At 44.7% G+C, this 19,839-nt stretch overlaps 1 protein-coding gene across 1 annotated transcript; it reads right to left on the reverse strand.

The window, feature by feature from the left end:
• Nucleotides 1-12,078: 12,078 nt before the first annotated feature.
• Nucleotides 12,079-19,470, reverse strand: LOC101878915 (high affinity choline transporter 1-like). Its single transcript, XM_005149796.3, is given in 11 exon segments — nt 12,079-12,222; nt 12,224-12,346; nt 12,348-12,602; nt 13,043-13,260; nt 14,114-14,267; nt 15,234-15,305; nt 15,307-15,378; nt 15,880-16,028; nt 16,467-16,622; nt 18,181-18,294; nt 19,293-19,470. Coding segments are annotated over 11 exon segments (1,635 nt in total).
• Between the last annotated feature and the right edge of the window lie 369 nt (nt 19,471-19,839).

Genomic DNA, 19,839 nt, shown 5'->3' on the forward strand with positions numbered 1-19,839 from the left:
AGTGAGAGAGTCTGCAGGGGCTACCTGTGAAGTGCTTCCCCTCCACTCCATCTATCTGAGCTGCTCCTGTGGTTTGCCAGATCCCTCTGCTGTATCAGGCCAACACTGTGCCTGGGTGTCCCTTAAGAGCATGAGATTACAGGAAAAAGCAGTGGGGCCCTTTCGCTGGGAGAGATCTCCACTGGGAAAGTTTCTTCCTGATCCCATCACTTCATGACGGTTTTATTCCTCAAAGCATTAAAGGTGTTACTGCAATGTGACTTCATGTTATTTCCCTTTTAAATTCTTTTTAACCTTTATTTGGATTATTTTTGAGCTCTTGGCCCAGTGAGCTGTTTTGGCAGCACAACACAGGGGGTATATGCTCTTATAAAAATGAATTGAGCTTTGGGTGATTTCAAATGCATCACACTGTTGCACTGATTTAATCCACTCTATTGGAAACACAGATGTTAGTCATTAAATTGAAACCCAAGTCTAAAGCTCTTCCCAAATATTGGCTGTTTCAGCTTTGCAGTATAGGTCAAATGCTCAGTCCCTGGAATAAGAAATGGGTGTTTGTTTTCAGCATCAATAATTAACAGCAAAGAACGCTCGGATCCTTCTCTTTAAAGGGAAGATTGTAGAATGTCCAGAGGATTGTTTATTTTATAGGTACACTGCACCTCAAGAGACAGTGACACAAATGACAAAATGCCCAGTATTAGGAAACCATTCAATCAGAGTTTTATTAACCCTGTTTATCTGAGAGGAGCCAGTTCCTCTCTCCCTGACAGCCCAATGCAAACAAAGCTTTTCCCTGCTGTGCTGCAAACATCCCTCTACAAGGGAGGTTGTGTTTCTGGAGCAGGAACGCACTGGGTATGAAGTAGACATCACTGGGTGAGTGCTTTGGGCAGGGTGGGAGCCCCTTGGAGGCAGTGGAGCAGCCAGAGGGGGTTGTAGGGGCAGGCTCCCTGCTATCAGCCTCAAGAGGACAGTGGCTGTGGTGAGCAACACCATAGGGGCCAGTATTGAGGACCATGGGTGCAGCCCCACCAACATGTGTCTGCAGAGCCAATCACTTGACTACACATGGTACTGATGATAGCTGGATTATTGACTAGCAGCCAGTCTACCCAAATCTTAACCATGATTCTTGGCCCCTCTGTGTACCCCCAGCACCTGCCTGCCTCCCAGCATCCCGCATGCAATGGGGATGAGCTTCCAAAAGTGTCTCCTGCTGTTGGATGGGGTTTGAAGAGGATGCTGCTGGTGGTGGATCCTAAGCTGTGGCACTTGGTGTGAGGCTTTAGCAGCATAGTGGTTTCTGCCAGGTGGGAGCAAAGGGGCTGTGCTGCAGGGATGATGATTTGGAAGCTAACTCAGGGTAACTTAACAGGAAAGCCAGACTGGAGTGTTAGCCCTGAGATTCCTTACCTTGGTGTATTCGTGATGTATGTTCCTAACAAAGCTTGTTACTGAAATCCTGTCCAACCACATTCAGATGAAGCTAATGATAACACAGCTCAGGGTTACAGACACTTCATCCATTACTGCTGCTTCCTGGTTTTTGTTTTCCCTCCTTGTCAAACAGCAGCTCTAGGAAACATGAGTTTATCAAGCAATGTAGTGCAGGCTGTACAAAATCAGGTTCTCCCTGCTTAATTACAAAGTGCCCTTAAAGTAGCAGACTCTGGGAATGATTTACAAGCTTTGTAAAAAGATTTGATTCACCATCCCTACACTGCTATAGACATCTGCAGGTTTTATTGCTGCCTTCTCAGTATATTAAGTTTCCCTTCCCCTTCCCTTTGCTTATTTCTATTGTTTTAAATTGTTTTCTTTCTCTCCCTTCTCTTTGCTGCCTGAGAGTCTCTCAAGTTTGTCTGGAAGGCCTGATTTCTCTTTCTGGTGTCATTAATAATGGAACAAAACCACATTAACAATTGCAGCAACAGCCAGATAGGAGCCAGAAAGCTCTTTTTGCTCTCTAATATGCTGCACAAGTACTCTGAAATGCTTTTCACAGAGGGCTTGCTTTTATTTCCCCCTTGCCCTTTTCCTTTGATGCCTTTTTGGACTCGGCAAGATGCTTGACCTTGTCTTTCGTTGAAGAAGAGATAAAAAACACCAGAGTTAAAAATTCACAGAGATTCCAGACCTGCAATAGACCTTTAAAGGTAATTTCATCCTGTGAGAAGCCATGGGAGTCTATTCAGCAAAGGAATGTTAACAGGGACTGGGGGTACCTGCATCTGCAGGCTCAGAGGGCTGTGGGCCCTGCTCACCATAACCTTGAGATGCTTCTGGTTGATGCAGTGAGCTGGCAAACAGCTGGCAAACAGCTGGAAGAGAGCAGGAGAGGGCTGCGGGCAACATAAATGTACACAGGGATTGAAGAAAAACAGGTAACATCCTGCTGGACCTCGCTCTTTCACATGAGGTTGGTGGTCCAGGCTTACCCTATGTGGTCTTCTGGAAGTGAAAAGAGCATTCGTTTGGAGGCTTCAGTATAAAAACATTCCTTCCATCCAAGCCTTTTGCAGCATCTGAAATAGAACCTGGCCAAACCCGCACTTAGTGGTTTCTTTTTGCCCTTTATTTCTTTTTGTCAGAGGCATAGTGCAAAAATCCCTTCTCTTATTCCCAAATCAATCAATTTGAGGAGAGTAAGAGGAGATACCATGGCTTGTCTGGGTCTGTCAGCATTCCTTCACTTTCTAAGCTATCTAGACTGCCTGAGTCTGGTTTTGGTCTGTGGGTTTGGGGGTTAGGATGAAGTAATGATGCAGAAATGTGTATGTGAGGATGCAGAGATGCATCTTTTATCAGGTACTGAATACTTTGTGGGCGAATGCAATCTCCTGGCTGTCCCCACTCTGTCAGAAATGAGACAGGTTTTTGCTATGTGGCATTAAAACTCTTCCAAGATGTTACATCCTTCTCCTGTATTTACAGAGGGTGCAATATCCCTGTTTTCTTCCAACGGGAAAGAGAGCACAAAGTTGCTTTTTTTCTCTCGGGAACTTGTGGCAAACAGAGCAAAAGAATTCCTTGTGTTCTCGAGTCTCTGAGGTGGCCTTTATCCCTTCCAGATGGAAGTGACAAGAGCACAGAGCACAGCCAGCACAGGGACAGTGGCTGCAGGCTTGCACTATGGTAACAGGATGCTTTATATGATCATTGCAAGTCATTGAGCTCTTGATTAACATTTGTCTCGTTCTGTTTTCCTTCCTCCCTTTTTGTCCAGTTCATCCTACTCAATGCACCTGCCTGCAGATGATGCCCTTGGACTATGTGTTACAGCAAAAATAACAGCAAAATAATAACACCCTTCTGATTAAATCAAACAGTTTATGTTCCAGTTGCACCAGGGCACCAGGAGATTTATAACCCTTCGCCTCACATCAGTGTCCAAAGTTATTGTCTAGAAAAGGGCTTGGTTAGTGTTACGCCACGTAAAGAAATATAAGAGCTTTTATCACATGTAAGGATCATCTGACCGCTTTCCAAAGTACACTGATCCTACTTTGCTGACCCATGGTACGTTTTGCTGTTGGTCATAGCAGTGTGAATAACTTCAATTGCATAATTCAGCAATAGACACATCTATCCACCCTGCGCAGAATGAAAACAATCTCAGAATGGGGCAAATACAAAGGGACCCTGGTGTCTTCCCTTGAGTTTCAGTTCTATCCTCTCCGTTACCACAATAGAACAAGCTTTTGCCATCTCAAATGTTGGGATGCCTCAGACACAGCAGACTGTCTCCCTTCTCCAGTGCAGTCAGTGTCCTAAGATGGAGGAGCAGTGATATGTCAGTGATATTTAAGGTGAGAAGTTAAATAGAATTAAGCATGAGTAATAATTAAGCAAAGCAATAATTACACATGATTAAGCTGGTCTAGCTGAAATGGACCATTTAAATATCTACACTTTGGTCTCAACAGCTCTTTTTATGTGGATCACCTGCACATCTCTCCGTTTCGTTTGGTGTAAATTTGGTACAAATAATGTACTCTGACCTGCCCTGTCAGCACAGCCGTGTCCTCACATGGTCTACCTGAGCTGCTGAATCCACAGCCCTCTTTTGCAACCATGGATTTAGGCTCGCTCTGGGTTTGCAAAAGGGCTGAGCAGGGGCTGCACACAGGGGCTCTCCCCAGAGCCAAGCTGGGTGCTCCTTGTTGCGAGCAGCATCGCTGCCCCTATTGGATCCCATGTATGGACACGGTGCCTGCAGGGCGGCTGGAATACACAGTACCGAAGTAAATCAAGTCAAGCCCATCCAGCCCTGCAGAATGACTGCTGAAGCATGTCAGGGGTGTTGCATTTCAGATAACAACTGCTATTGAGCAATGGTGGAGCAGTTATGGTGTCTCCTATGGAAATGACTACGGGTAACTCAGGGCACCCACAGCTCAGACCCTTGCACATGAACCATGGGTGGTTTCCACCTGGAGCAACACAGATGTCACAACATTAACTGCAGCCTTGGCCCCACTCCCCACCTTACCCTTTGTGTGCAGAGGACTTAGGAAAAGCTCCAAACATATCAGAGATGGAAACCTCGTTTTCTTTTTGCCTGCAACTTGCAGTAGTGCACTGTGGGTAAGTGTCTGGTGGAGGAGGCCCTTCAGCACCATTGCTGACCTTAACAGAGGCATCCAGGCATCCATGATGAGCCGGCACAGACTGTGCCAGGACCAAATACCACTTTCCGAGGTGTATATCGGACTGACAAGTGACAGACAATGGCTCTTGGTGACAGTCTGCATCTCCTGGTGAGGACATTCCTGGTGTATGGGAGAGCCCCATTTCAGGTCCCATGGAGAGGTGTGCTCCGAAAGGGAAGCACTGGTTTGTGTTACTTGGGGCTGCACTTAGGTGGTGCTAGAGAGTAAGTATCTGAAACCTCTGCAGTTCGGGTGTCTGGATGGGGAGGTCGGTGACATTTGTCCCTAAAACGTCTTGTGAAGAACGGTGATTGGGCGGACTCAGCGCTGCCGAATAACGCACATCTCACAGGACATGCCAAGCATGCAGCGTGTAAGCAAAAGGAACCTTAAATTGCCTTAGCATTTTAGCACTTTCTCAAAACTTGATTGGAAGAGCAGGAGACCCTCCGGTTTTATCCAGGGACAAGCTCCTTGCCTGACGTTCCTGCCAGAGGGGTGTTTAGAGTGATGCAGCCCAAATAACGAATGACCTGCTTAAAACAGAGGAAAACTTCCAGTTTCACTGGAGCATTTTCAGCGGTGAAGGATTCACCTCAATCGCTGGCAAACTGCTCTAACCTTTAATGGACCTTACACTCAAAATGCTGAGCCTCATTTGCAGTCTGATTTTGTCTAGTTTTAACTTTAACTTAAACCAGGACACTGCTGGATACTGTCATAAGCCCAGCCTGTGAGAGAAAGGAGACATTACCAAAACAGCAGGAACACGCAGGACATGATTCATCTCATCTAAATTTCACCTCTATAATGCGTAACATCACTCTGGGCTTCCTTTCAGGACAGCAAGCCAACAGTTGTTTTTAGTCTGTGATTCACCTGCTCTGTCTAGAGAGATCTATGTTAGATTGTCCATTAGCCCCTAATGAAGTGTATCTCATTTGACCAGCTGAGCACACGCTGCAGACTGCTCCTCATTGCCTACCAGTCACTGATAAGTGCAGTGCAATAGCATGATGTCAAAAATCAGCCTCATTAGAGATTCAGATACTGGCTGATAATTTCCTGCTTGTAATTACATTTCAGGACCTGTCAGTAAGCCAGCTGTTAGTCCACCTAATGCGCATGCATTGATTCTGTATTGTTCTTGTTTCTTAATCAGATTCTTGTCCGTTACATCTCAGATCTCCACAGGAGATGAAGTCTAAAAATGTCGAGGAAAACCAAGATGATGGCAGCTCCAGGATATCTCAGTGATCCTGCCAGCCCAGGAGACAGTAAAGTGCTGCCAGATGCTGGTGTCTTCTGCTTTGAGTCTGTTACTGCGAAAATTTTATCCTCTCACTTCAGTCCCAGGTCCAGGGCCATTGACTGTCCACTTTGCAGGAATGCCAGTGCATTCCCGGGATCTTCAAAAGCAAAACTCAGGTGCTGTTCTGGAGGTGGCTCACTCCAGATCACTCCAGAGGACTGAAGTTGGACTAGATTTAGCTCAGCTGGACTTCTGCTATCACGGACAATTTTCTGCCACATGGAGCACACGACAATATGGCAATAAAAAAAGGCACAGTTTTATGGTAACTTTAAAATGAAAATTGCTTGTTATTACCAGTGATTGAGGTGAACACATATCTGAAAGGGGCCCTAGTCCAGCCTGCAAAGGGATGGTGCTGCTGAAGGCGTTTATCCTCTAGGTCGTACTGTGAGAGTGTCATTGCATTCCTTCAGGGTCACAGAGTCACATAGTGGCTGAGGTGGAAAGGCACCTCTGGAAACTGTTCAGTCCAACCTCCTGCTCACAGCAGGGTCAGTCAAAATAGATTGCTCTGACCTGTGTCCAGTGGCTTTGAGTATCCCTAAGGATGGCAATTGCACAACCTCTCTGGGTGACCTGTTTCAGTGCATGACCACACTTAGAGTGAAAAGACTTTTCTTATGGATTATACTGTGTTTCAGTTTTGTCCCCCATCACCTCTTGTCCTCTCACTGGGTACCACTGAGAAGAGTCAGGGTCTGTCTTCCCCCCACCTTTCAGGTTCCAACCCTAACCACTTTATGATTGATAAGATCTGCCTGAGCCTTTTCTTCCTCAGGCTGGACAGTCCCAGCTCCCTCAGACTCTCATTATATGGCAGATGCTCCAAACCCTTAGCAATCTTTGTGGTTCTTCACTGGACTCTCTCTAACCAGGGCTAAGCAGATGGTAAGGGTCACCTCCCTCACCCTGCTGGCCATGCTCTGCCTGTTGCAGCCCAGGAGGCTGGTGGTATTTCTCACAGGGACACATTGCTGGCTCAGCCTCCAGCCTTCAGCCTCCTCTGCTGAACTTCATGAGGTTCCTGTCAGCCCATTTTCCCAGCCTATCCAGGTCCTGCGGATGGCAGTGCATCCGTCCACTGTATCAGACACTTCTCCTTGTTTTGTATTATCTGTAAACTCACTGAACATGTATTGTGCCCCAACCCCGAGGCCATTAATGAAGATGTGAAACCCCAGTGGTCAAGCCCTGGGGTACAGCACTAGTGATCGGCATCCAGCTGGACCTTAGGCTATGTATTACATCCTCCTGAGCCTGGCAGTTCAGTCCCTTTTCATTCCACTCCGCTTTCCACTTGCACTTCCTCAGTTTGCCATGAGGATTTTGCTAGGAGCAGTGTCAAAAGCCTTGCTAAAGTGAAGATAAGCAACCTCCACTTGGCCCGTGCTATGAATTAAACTGACCAGGAAAACTGCCCTTCAGCTGTGAACAGAAGTTCTCAACTCAAGCAAAAAAGAGCGTTATGTATAACAAAACATTCTTCCAAAGATCTCAAAGTCCTTCCTGGAGTCAACTAAGATGTCCCTCTTTGAGGTAATGGGAAAAGGAAGCATGCGTGTGTCAGATGAGTTGCCTAAGGTAGATTTGCAAAGGGTCAGGTAAGATAGCTGGTGGAGAGAAACTGAAGAAGCGAGGAGGAAAATGGACACCTCTGCCAAGGCAGATCATAAATAGCATCAAGAGACCTGGCAAAAGATTAAACAAACAAACACGAAAACAAAACAATCAAAACCCACAAAGCAACCATTTGGCCAAAGAACTGAAACAAAACATTGTCTGTTCTTGAGGTTTAATGGTGAAGACAGACATATCCCAACAAACTTAAGGAAAAGTCTAGCTATACATCATTTGTGATGTTCATGCTTTTGTGTCTGATAATGGCAACGTTACTCCAGTTCACTGGATTCTTCTTTGGATTATTACAGTCAACTCAGATTCCAGCCACAGAAATGATCCTGGCCCCTAACTGTGGTGCCATGCAGCAGCCTTCCCATCCCTGGAGTGGATGGACTGCCTCAAAGTTTAAGGATCAGCAAAGCAAGCTGGCCTTTTCCTGGATTTGCAAATGCCCTGCTCTGAGGGATTAATGCCATTCCCTTGCAATAGGAGCTCAAGGGTCAGTGGAAAGTTATCAGAAGACAAAAGGCTCTGTTAGCTGGGCTGATGCATTCTCCAGCCGAGGTGGTAGTGAAGTCTGAGAACTGCAAGGGAAGATTGGTGTGCAGCATGTGGGGTAAAGCCAGAGAACATGGAATTTGCATGGAAACAATGAAAGGATCATCCTGGCCCCATGCAGCCCATAGCTCATGTGGAAAATACTTCCTGACAGTGCCAGAAATGTCTGGCAAACCTGCAAGTGTTTCTTTGCTTTCCTGCTGGACTCCAGGTGTTATTCTGGTAAGAACACACTTAGGAATCTTAAAAATGAGCATAAGTGGAAAGGGAAGAGATGCAGATTTCTCTTCCAGTTGTTATGTTCCTATTGTTTCTCATCTGTATAAACCAAGCACCAAAGATGCTGAGAGCTCGCTGCAAACCAAATGCTTCCCAAATTGCAGGCCTTTTCTTTTGTTTGTAATTGTACGTGACAGATAGGGTATTATTAACCTCAAAAATGCCAGAAACAGGTAGCAGCTTTCTAGGCTGAGAAAAAGTTAATGACAACTGGAACTGTACAGAGTCATGGCCATGGATACATGCAAGGGGCAAAGGAGGTAAATCCACAAGTGCAGAGGTAAACTGGGGCCCTCCAGTGAGTGAATTCTTTATGAAGAGGGGGCAAGGGAAAGAAAAGAAAACTGAACTGGAAGCAGTAACCTCTAAGAGGAATGATTTTGTGGGAGCTGGGTCATTATCCCCCCATGCTGGCAACACCTCAAGGACTTTGGGTGTGCTGGACTGGAACAACGAGGCATTTTGTCATTAAGTATAGGCTAGAATTGCTTTTATATTTATTTTACTTGCAGCTAATTGCTTTCAAAACTTTGTCTGACCTTGATGTATGTTTTCTTTTTAAGCTTGCTGGGGGATGTTCTGAGGAGGGAGTCATATAAGGATGAAAAATGGTAAACATTCAGGAGAGTTACAGTAATTGTGTCTTTTGCCATTTTCATCTCTCCATGCGAAGCAGAGCGTGTGTTAATGGTATGAAACGCAGAGAAGCTTTGTAAGGGCAAGTGTCTCTGCTGAGTATGCCAGATACCCATTGGAACACTAAGACTTTCCTATTTGAAGTCGCAGGCAGTTTTCTGTGGTGATGCTTGTTGGTGACACGATGGTGGTGATGCCCTTCAGCAGGGTCCTACCCCAGAGCACTGTCTTAGGAAGCTGTGGATCTATTGCCCACCAGGCCAAGTGTGTGAGCATGGAAGGGCTTTAATGTCAACCTTTGTGAGTCTTCAGGGAAACAGCATGGTGGTGTGGGGGAAAGATGTCTTCAGATGTTGTTATTTGCCTTTCAGAGCTGCTGGGTGGGATGGTCAATGAGTGGGATTGTCAGTGAATGGGATGCTGACGTTGGCATGAGGACATCGGAGTTTCACTCTCACCTGGGCCGTGCAGCACGTCTGTGCTCTTGTGCAAGTGCAGTATGTCAGCTTTAGTCTGGTCCTCACAGAGGGCCCTCCAGGTCCCCAAACTAGGTCATCTCTAAACCTTGCAGGGGTGTATGCTCCTGGTGCTATGGTAATGATAGCTTTTGTGTCTCCCTTAGTTAAGCACGACCTCATCTGCTCCCACTAAAATCACTGGGGTGTGAAAGGCTTGAGTGGGTGACTGCCCAGGGCCATAGTTAATGGTAATGCTTTTAATTTTCAAAACATTTTTTTCCCCTTTTCTAGACACATGTTATAATCAGTATTTCATAACAGGCTCTAGAGATACAGGAAAGAATTTCTGGTCTCGGCTTAACAAAACCTCAGCAGGGACTGTTGTGCATAGGAAGTTAAGTCTGCCCAGGTGTTTACTAACACTAGAGCAAAACATAAAGTTGTGTGATATTTTCCTGATGAGGATCAGAATGTCCACTTTGCTGAGAATGGGTCCTTTAAAGAAGATGGATGGTCCCTTTGGGTAGCAGAGTCATCAAAGCCATACCTAGGGCTTAGGGCTGCCTTGATCCAGTTCAGTGACGTGGCTCCTCACTGAGCTTGCTGTGGCCATGCATGGTGGCACCAGCAGAGTTTCCCACCTTGTGCATACACAGTGGAGGCTCAGCACATGCTGGAAGCAATTCACCAAGCAGTAGATTGTTTTCTCTCTTAGCAGCTCAGCTGGCTGTCAGGGTTGCTCTGGTGTGGGGTATTTTGGATATGTCAGCAATTGTCCTCCCTCCAACAGTGCCAGCTGTTTCCATGCACAACAACTTCCACAACCACTTTGTAAAGGTTTTGTGGCGAGGGCTGCCCAGAGCACAGTTCCTGCTGTTCGGGTAGATTGCAACTGACCCCTGGTGAGGGAATGCTTAAAACAGCAGCCACCCATGAGCCATCACTGCATATGGGGGCACCTCCTGTATGAAGACAGGCTGAGAAAGTTGGGGCTGTACAGCCTGGAGAAGAGAAGGCTGTGTGGAGACCTCATAGCAGCCTTCCAGTATCTGAAGGGGGCCTGCAGGGATGCTGGGGAAGGACTCTTCATTAGTGACTGCAGTGACAGGACAAGGGGTAACGGGTTGAAACTTAAACAGGGGAAGTTTAGACTGGATATAAGGAAGAAGTTCTTTACTGTTAGGGTGGGGAGGTACTGGAATGGGTTTCCCAGGGAGGTTGTGAATGCCCCATCCCTGGCAGTGCTCAAGGGAAAGTTGGACAGAGCCTTGGGTGATATGGTTTAGTGTGAGGTGTCCCTGCTCATGGCAGGGGGGTTGGATCTAGATGATCTTGAGGTCCTTTCCAACCCGAACTATTCTATGATTCTATGATTCTATCTTCCTTCTGAATCCTTGTTTTAGCTCCCATCTTAACAACCCATTCCAGTATCGGATGTTCTTGGTCCATCAGACTTCAGGCTAGAGGCCAAACTCACTAGTTAGCTGGGTTGCTTTTCTTCTGACCCATTGAGAATTTAAGTAGACAAGGTATCAGGGGCTTTTCTGTACAGACCTGGTGGCTTCGATCTTTTGGGACCTTGCCCTCAGGATTTTGGGTCCCTGCAGCAAGGCCAGGATCAGTTTCCAGCACCTTTCTGTTGTCATGGTCCTCTGAGTTCTCACACCCCAGTGTGTCTATGTGTCCCACGCCACCCCACAGCTGTGCTTGGGTAACACCTTCACACAAGTGATTTAACCAGGTGTTTTAGAGGAGACTCATTCAGGAGTCTCTCTGGCACCTCCATTTTTGCAACCGGTTGAGTTTTTACGAATAGTGGCTATGTAAATCTTTCTTATCCAGTAATTAAGGGCTGTTGCTTCATCTTGCTCATCTACTTTCACCCTACCAGATCATATGAGAGGGGATGTCCTCTCCTCAGCCACATGGCAGCACACTGGCTGTGTGACCTGAGACTGTGGCTGGGGAGAGGTGTATGCAAAAGCTTTTGTGGTATCAAGGAAAGCTTTGTAAAGCATACAAGGAATGGTGCAGAACTGATATTACTGCTGGACTGCTGTGGTGGTTGCATTGCATTCTGTAATCTGTGTTTTTATAGGTCTCATGCACTCTACAGGGATAATTATGCTAAAACTCTAGCTGTTGTAATGGGAACAGGTTTGCTCAACTGTTTTTTAATCAAGAATGCCCAATCTATTAAACATTAATTAGTCTCTATTGTGGTGAGAAAAGTATGTGACTTGAGAATGCCATAAATGTTTGAGAGTGATTTATAGTCCTGCTTTCAGGTGGGGAACCAGGGGTACCCCAAAGCGAGCACTGCTGGTGCCTGGGGTGCCCTGTGATCACCACCACAAGATCATACTCCATCACCCAAACCTTTAATCACTGCAGACTTCAAGCTCACACATTCTTCTTGCACAGAGTGCATCTTTATTACTCTGTGAGGACTTTAAATATTTCATTGCTGTAGAAATCGAAGGGAAAAGCGATGTTGTTTGTGCCATACTCTAATTGCTAAAATCACTGTGTCCTTTCAAATGAGGGCCCACATTTAAGCCAGATTCTCTTCTGGTGCAAACACTGGTGAATCCATCTGTTTCTCCATCTGCTGAAGGGGGATGAGGGTGCTGGTTCCCCCCATGATATTGCAAACATCCCACCTGCGGGGAAGGAGGTTCTTCTGAAACAAGGACTGTAGCCAGGTATGAAACAGCCACGATCGTCCCCAGGGTGAGAAGCATGATGAATGTTTTAAAGGGGAAGAGCTGACTGTAGGTCCCATTCACCAGGCAGCAGGCTGGGTAGCAGATGATGGGGGGGGATGCTCAGGGCAGGCTCCCCTGCCAGCAGCCTCAGGAGGAGCCCAACCAAGAAGCCAGCAGCAGAGCCATAGGTGTTGGTGCTGGGAGCGAAGAGGGCACAGCAGAGCTGGGGGAAGAGCAGGGCATAGACCAGCTCCCCGCTGAGGAACCAGAGGTCATAGACAGAGCTGGAGTAAAAAGCCAGACCTGAAGCACCAGCCCCAGACACCAGCATGGAGATCCTCATGGCCCATAAGACCTCTGTGTCTGTAGCCTGTAAAACAGAGATTGGAATATTACAGACATGGCTTAATGGTGGGGTAACCAGTGCTGCTCTGAGCTGGTTCTCAGCAAGCCACCACTGCTTTCAGACAGTGTTTGCCACCAGCTGCTGCCCAAGGCAGGCAACCCTGCAGATGGAGCTGCCCTTTGTCCTTTCAAGGATCATGCTTTTATGCAATCTCCATGAATATTCTAGTCCAAACTTTATACCAGTCATTTTATAAAGAGCAAAACTCACCAGTGTGGGTATTTGTAACCCTGCCATGGATATAAACACCCCTGACCTATGTTTGAAGTGCTGATTCCAGAAGCTATTCCAGCAGCTGAAGAACAGACACCTCTAATTGCAGACCACACAGACTGGATTTGAAACAGTCTTGTAACAAGGCATCGTTCTTGACACCAAAGCTGCCAAACGCTGTAACCAAATACCTCCTTCCTCAGGATTTTCCTGTAGATATTGTGAGCGAACATGGAGCTGGCAGAGAGAAGAGCAGAATCTGCAGAAGACATTCCAGCCGCAGTGATGGCTCCCAAACCCACGATGGAGATGTATGCTGGGCAGAGATAGCGTAAAACAAGTGGCAGTACCATCGCTGATTCCCCTTTCTCAAATGGACTTGGAAGACCATAGCTTGTCTGGTTCCAGTCTTTAAAACACAAGGAAAACACAACAAAACCTTCATGGATGTTTCTGCTGCTTTTCCAGGGATCGGTCACTGCAACACTAAGGACTGAGACCCACTCGGTATTTTAGGACTTGGGTCAATTTTTTGGATTCTCTTACTATCCCTTGTGACTCCCATTATCATGTTGCAGTTCTCATTAGATGGAAGATTTTCCTTTTCCCCAGTATCATCCATAGATATAGCTTTGCTTTGTGAGTTTACAGAACTGGGACAGTTAAATGTCAACCTGCTAGACCCTGAGGGGGAGTTTTGCTCTGATGCCCTTAGTGACAGTGAGTTAATGAGTTCAAGTGATTTCTTTATATATTCGGTGACCTAGCTACTCTTTAACCCTTTCTCACAGCTAACACAGGACTGATCCCTGAGTGAGGGCTGTGAGTTCACCAGACTGAACTTCTTGATTCCTTCAAGCAAGTTTCTTCAGAACTTATTAACAGTCTATAGTAATGTTGCTGAATCTTACATGCAGAAGGCATCAACAGAAGCAAGCATAACGTTTCTCAGAAAATAGGATTATACAGGGATTTACAGGGTCTGCTTTCATCTTCCCTCAACACAAGGTCTATGAAAAGCCATTTCATCGTAATGAAATAGCTTTAAACAGGTCTTGGGGCTGTTTTAAATATCTCTGAGTAGTTATGCACTGAATCTCAGAGGGCTTCACATTGCTGGTACAGACCACCTAGCTGGTGACCAGGGCTACGCATCTAGGTACACATGACCAGTTAATTTGAAGTCAGGACTTCTTTGGATCCTGTTTTAATCACTTTGACCAAAACATATTCATTATTCAGAAACAAACAATTAGTTTTACCTGTTGATGCTGCAACTGCACCAATGATCACAGAGGGGATGGCCATTGAAAAGCACCCAAGTCCAGAGAGGTAGGAGATGAGCCTCGCCTGTCCTGGTGAGGCAGAGGAGAGCACTCTTTGGAAGTAAGTTTGCCATGGGATGCTCCCAAGCACCTGAAACATTCAAATGTTACCAGTGGTACCCTGCCAGGATGCTGGTTGTTGTAGGCATCATCCATCCATTCAGGTGGATGATAATATTTACTGTTATAAACCCCTTATTTCAAATGCATAAACATTGCCCAGCTTTAGCTACTGAGGATGTTATTTCTGATGGTTGAGGGTGTCCGTTTTCTTTGTTTTCATTGTGCTGGATGTGAAATTTTGGTCAAAACAGGTTATTGTTCTGGCAGACTGAGAAAGGTAGAAACTGGGTTGCTTGGCATAGTGAAACAGGCACAGGGGAAGGAAAAGAGAAGGTTTTCAGGAACCCAGCTTTTGTAAAAATCCTCCCCACTCTCAGCTGGAATATAATCTAAAATGAAATCAAATCAACATTTTCACTTTCTTGGCAGATGAATTTCATCAGGGAAAATCTGAGGATTCTGTCCTCACCAAATCCAAGCTCCTGTGTGTCCCTATTGCCAGTCTAGCAAGAGCATAACAACCCCCTGTAGTCTTGGCTATACTGGTAGCTCAAAATGTGAGCTGTGCAGTGGAAACCAATGACACCGTGCCTGCTGATGATCTGCAGTCATGTCACTTTAGGGTTTTTTTTGTTTCAAATAGGGGGGATTTTACATAATTATGTTAAAAGCACACTATAAGGCTGCAAGACCAACCTCTCAAAAGGTAGAAAATGCTTCATTTAGGTGACAAGAATAGAACTAGCTGCTTGGATGGTCTTACTCAAGAGGTACATTACTTTCAGTGGGTAAAGGAGTGTCCCTACTGCTTCTTCCCTTCCCTGAGCCATGGATCTTGCCAGTCCATTCAATGCACGGCAGAGAGGTTTTACACATCAACCTGCACCTGCCAGCTGTGCAATGTAGGGCTCCTGGCTGGAAGAACGAGTTTTCCAGACAGAAAGTCCTGGCACAATCCCTTCTCCCAACCACCTTTCCAAGGAATGCTCCGTACCAGGTAGAAGAAGTCATCCAGCCACCTTCCAAGGTACTGTTTTTCTATCTTCCCAATCCAAGGGTCTTGGCGAGACTGATGAGTTTGCAGTGTAATAAATACTTTCTGTTGCAGAGTTCGTCAGGGCAAAGGGGATACAGACCCACTAGGATAGAAATGGAAATAGTTGGCCATCTCCCCTGTTCTTGGACACTGTATTTAGATAGTGAACTTAAGGTAAATGTAGAACATAAAATTACATAAGATTAAACCCAGACTAAGAATTTTCCTTTCTTCCCCTTTCTTTCTTTATATCTACATGTTTCTGGTTCAGGGCATCATCAAGAACATGACCCTATAAGTCAGGTCAGTTGCTGCCTTCCACAGACAGATCCTTTTCCTTCTCAGCCAAGACTGTTTTGAACAGGTTTCTGCAGAACTTACTTGTGAGCAGCCATGTCCACCCAACAGGTCCAATAGCAGTGTGAGCACTGTCTGAAATGCATAAGGACTGTAAGATGTTTCAGGAGACTTGTTCTCCTGAAGAGAAACTGTAGGGCAAGGGCCAGTATTGGAGTTTATTTTGGCCTGAAGCATACTGAAAAGAAGAGCAAGTTTTCTTTGCCTTAGTTAGGGAAATGGTTACAAAGAAATGCACAGGACTTGCCAGGCTGAGGGTAATGAAAACCAGCTGGATGACATCTGTGTATGCAACAGAGTACAGGCCTCCCAGTAGAGTGTAGAGTATGACAGTGCATGCGGAGACGATGATGGCCAAAGAGCCACTGATATTCAAGATGACCCTCATTGTTGCTCCTGCAGACAAGGACAGTGGTCAGGTATTTTAAGACAGATTTCATACGTGCAGAATACAGAATAGATAAGGAAACGTTATCCCCTTGATGCCAGCACACTACAATGAATGAGAATTGCATGGTCTATAGGGAGTGGGAGCCTCCTCAGGGGACAGGAGAGTCCATGTTCCCTTTCTGCTCTTCGGCTACCTTGCTATATGGCCTTTGTAAGGCATTTCACTCTTTTGCATCTGCTCTCCCACAGGCAAAAGGAAGGTATTAACTCATGTTACCAGACCTCTCTATTATAATATCATTTGTTTTAAACCTAAAACCATATTTTCCCAAAATGAGAAATGCTTGTGCTCCTCTCACAAAAGGAGACAATGAAGCACAACTTTCCACAGCTTAGTCCAACACAATTCCCAAATGTGTTTTGTACTCTGATATTGCTCCTTACCCAGGGATGCTAGTATAGCTGCAAACCAGAACACCTCTCCTAGCAGCGGTGGAATGAAGAGTAGGCTTCCCATCACATTCCCATAAGTTTCTTGAAGGGGATCCATCACTGTCACATAATTCTTGGATCTCATTGGATTTACAAAGAAGCAGCCACCTGTCAGAAGTAATGCCATTTTGGTAGAATTTTGCATGTATTATATTCCAGGAAAAAAAAAAAAAGTAAGAATATTGTGGTATTTGGTTATTAGACCTGTACAGCAAGTGTCGTATTTGTACATAACAGACCCTAGAGACAACCAGACATGAGGACCTCAATTTACTTGTCTAAATGTGGGGTTTCTTCCACCTGAGAGGTCCCAGATACTATAGGGCATCTGCTTACAGCTGACAGATGTGACTCTCCCCTTTTGGCAGATGTACTTATTTCCAGAAGGCCAGATAGGACTTCTAGGGCACCCCAAATGGCATAAGATACCTGTGTGACTGGAATTCAGATTAGAGGACACCCACATATACTCTCCTCTCCATCTCCAATGCCCTACCAACCTAAGACACAATGTTTTCTGAAATGCTTCAATCCCAACATGTCAGTAGACAGAATGAGAAAATGAAGACTCTTATTTGGCTAAGAAAGAGCCAAACATTTGCCCTTGACCATGTGGTGTAACCTGTTGATATACTCTCCTTTCCTGGTTATATTTTCATTTTGGTGGCTTCATTGTCTCTTTCCAGAACAATATTGTTTTAATCTGGGTGTTGAGCTGAGTCCCACCCCTCCTTCATCTAAATATTAGACTTCAGATGTACAACTGTCTCATTAAAACCAAAGAATACGTATTGTGCCTAACCCTGAAGCCAACGGGACTGCTTGTCTGGGCACTACTGACCCGAGCAAAGATTGCAGGATCAGACCTGCACTCCTCAATTTCATTAGTAAGAATTACTCACATACATAAGAAATGCTGGCAGTCTATTTCCAAGCCTGATTCATATTCACGTCAGTTGGACTCTTTACTCTGACTTGTGAATAAAGGTTATTGGTCTTTTAGAAATTCCTGTGCAAGGTCTGCACAGTTCTTGCTTTAATCATCCTGTGTCCCTAGAGAGTTATGGTATAACTCAGTGAAAGAAACTGTGGTTTTGGCAAGACAACTGAACATCAATGTGAGTCCATTAATTCTTGGAGTTAGATCTGGTGACCTAGGTATAGCACACTGCAAACCTAGCTGAGTTTCAGCCAGATAGTGACTGGTTGCAAACTGGGATAAGCTGGATGCACTACGAATTCATCCTGAGATGAGACTACATAGAAGAATGTATTTTAGTGGAAAAATCAAGACAACTTTATTTAAGCATACAGAAATTTTGAAGAAAAAAAACTAGAATTATACCAACATTCTCAATAGTATGTGAATAAGAGACCATGATAAAAAAGCAATACGCACATAGTTGCATGCTTCTAAAGCTCTTGGGTAACGTTTTTCTCCTATAAATTGTTCCAAGCAGGCAAAACTCTACACTAGCTCCAAGCTACCCTAATTTCTTCTGTTTCAGTTTAGAGGACAGCATTACAAATGCTTACTCTGGATCCATGGGACACCGAAGGAACAAAATCACCTTTAAATGTACTCTGTACTCTGTTATGCACCTTAATATACTCATATGATTATTTCTTTTAAAGCTTTTGTGTCCTGATTATGTGAATAATTTACCAATAACAAGGGACAAGGCAAATCCCACGGGTGCCTGAACCCACAATAATCCTTTTGAAGGCAGGTAGACAATTTCAGCTGTGCCATTGATATAGGCTCCTCCAACCCAGGTGGCTGTAAACATGGAAGATGAAAAAGTAAGAATTGCAACACATATTCACAATTGTCTTGTAGAATATTTTGAGAGCTTGTAAACCTTTTTACCAGACAAATATTTAATCACACATCTATTTTCTTTACAGAGTTCTCTCCCATAGTGGGATGTGCTGCTGAGTACAAGTAACAGTATTGGAATCTCAGCCTAAATGATTTCCCACATTCAGCAATGAATATCAATGAGTGCATGGAAAAGCTCGGTGTTTCAACATTTAGAGGCAATTTGAATCTACTAATTTCATTTTTCTCAGTGGAAGACTTTTGTGAGAGCCAGTAGAATTGCCTCTGTTATATTGTCAAGACTGAAAGACCATCCTTAACAAGCATCCCTTACTCTAAGAAAATAGACATTAGGAAAAAAGATGCAAGCAGACATTGCAGCCAGAATCCAGACCTGTAACAAGGCTTAAGTGCTTTAGGTGTGTAAATACCACTCAGAGAAACCTTCACAAAGAGTGGGTCAGAGAAGCTAATTTCAGATGATGCCAGGCAGCAAGGAGAGAAAAGGGAAGCGGAGGGCAGCAGTTAGTGAGGAAACATTTTCTCTTTAGAAGACAGCCCAATGCTGCAATTTATTCCACACAGAGCTGGATTGTTCCAAGAGTAAAATTATTCTGTTATGCTGGATAACAAAAACTGGTTAAGATTAAGACCACAGCCCTCCTTAATGAAAAGTGTCATATTTTCCAGTCTCTATTAAATTAAACTCTTTAACTCTTAAATGAATCTCTTTAATTTAAAAGAATCTACATAAACATTAAGTTCTGTTCAGCGTGAAGAGGTTTAGAAGAATCCATCCCAAAATGATTCATGAACCCATACTCCTTTAATGCCACACTTAGGTAAAATCTGCCCTGACATTAAAGGAGTTCACTTGCTTGAAAGCAAAGTCCCCCAGATCTAACAGATGCATGTCTCTTAAGAAGGATTTTTGAAGGTCTTTTAAGAAAACTTACCTGTTGCAGTAAACAGTCCAATGAAAACATTTATATTCCTGCCTCCAACTATTGCCATTTCGGTTGGGTTTCTATTCTGCTGATCCTTTTTACTTTTCCAAGAAGCCCAAATTCCAATAGCTAAAGTTAACATAAAAAACACACTCAAAGATACTAAGCCTGGTATATTTAGAGCCATTTTCTGTTGCTTAATTTAAAGCATAGAGAGGAATAATGGCTTGATGATAATATTCTATGATCAAGTCAGCAGAAAAAAAATAGAAAACAAATCAGAAAAAATAGTGCTGCCCTTGTAAAGAAACCGCTATTTTTTAGTTTGGTGTATTTTGTGAGGAGAGATGCAGTACAAAACACCACACACACCAAAAGTCTTGTGAACTGGATGCAGAGTTTGTCTTTGGAGGATACTACTGGCAATTGTTTAGTCTTCCCCCTTCTTCAGAAGATAACCAATCTTCCTTTTCAGGGGAGCAGAGATTAAGAGGGGAGGAATTAGTGTTGATAAGAGCAATGGAGCAATGATGTGAAGGGTAATACCAGCTTGGCT

This window comes from Melopsittacus undulatus, chromosome 2 (assembly GCF_012275295.1).
Source record: "Melopsittacus undulatus isolate bMelUnd1 chromosome 2, bMelUnd1.mat.Z, whole genome shotgun sequence".
Taxonomy (NCBI): Eukaryota; Metazoa; Chordata; class Aves; order Psittaciformes; family Psittaculidae; genus Melopsittacus; species Melopsittacus undulatus.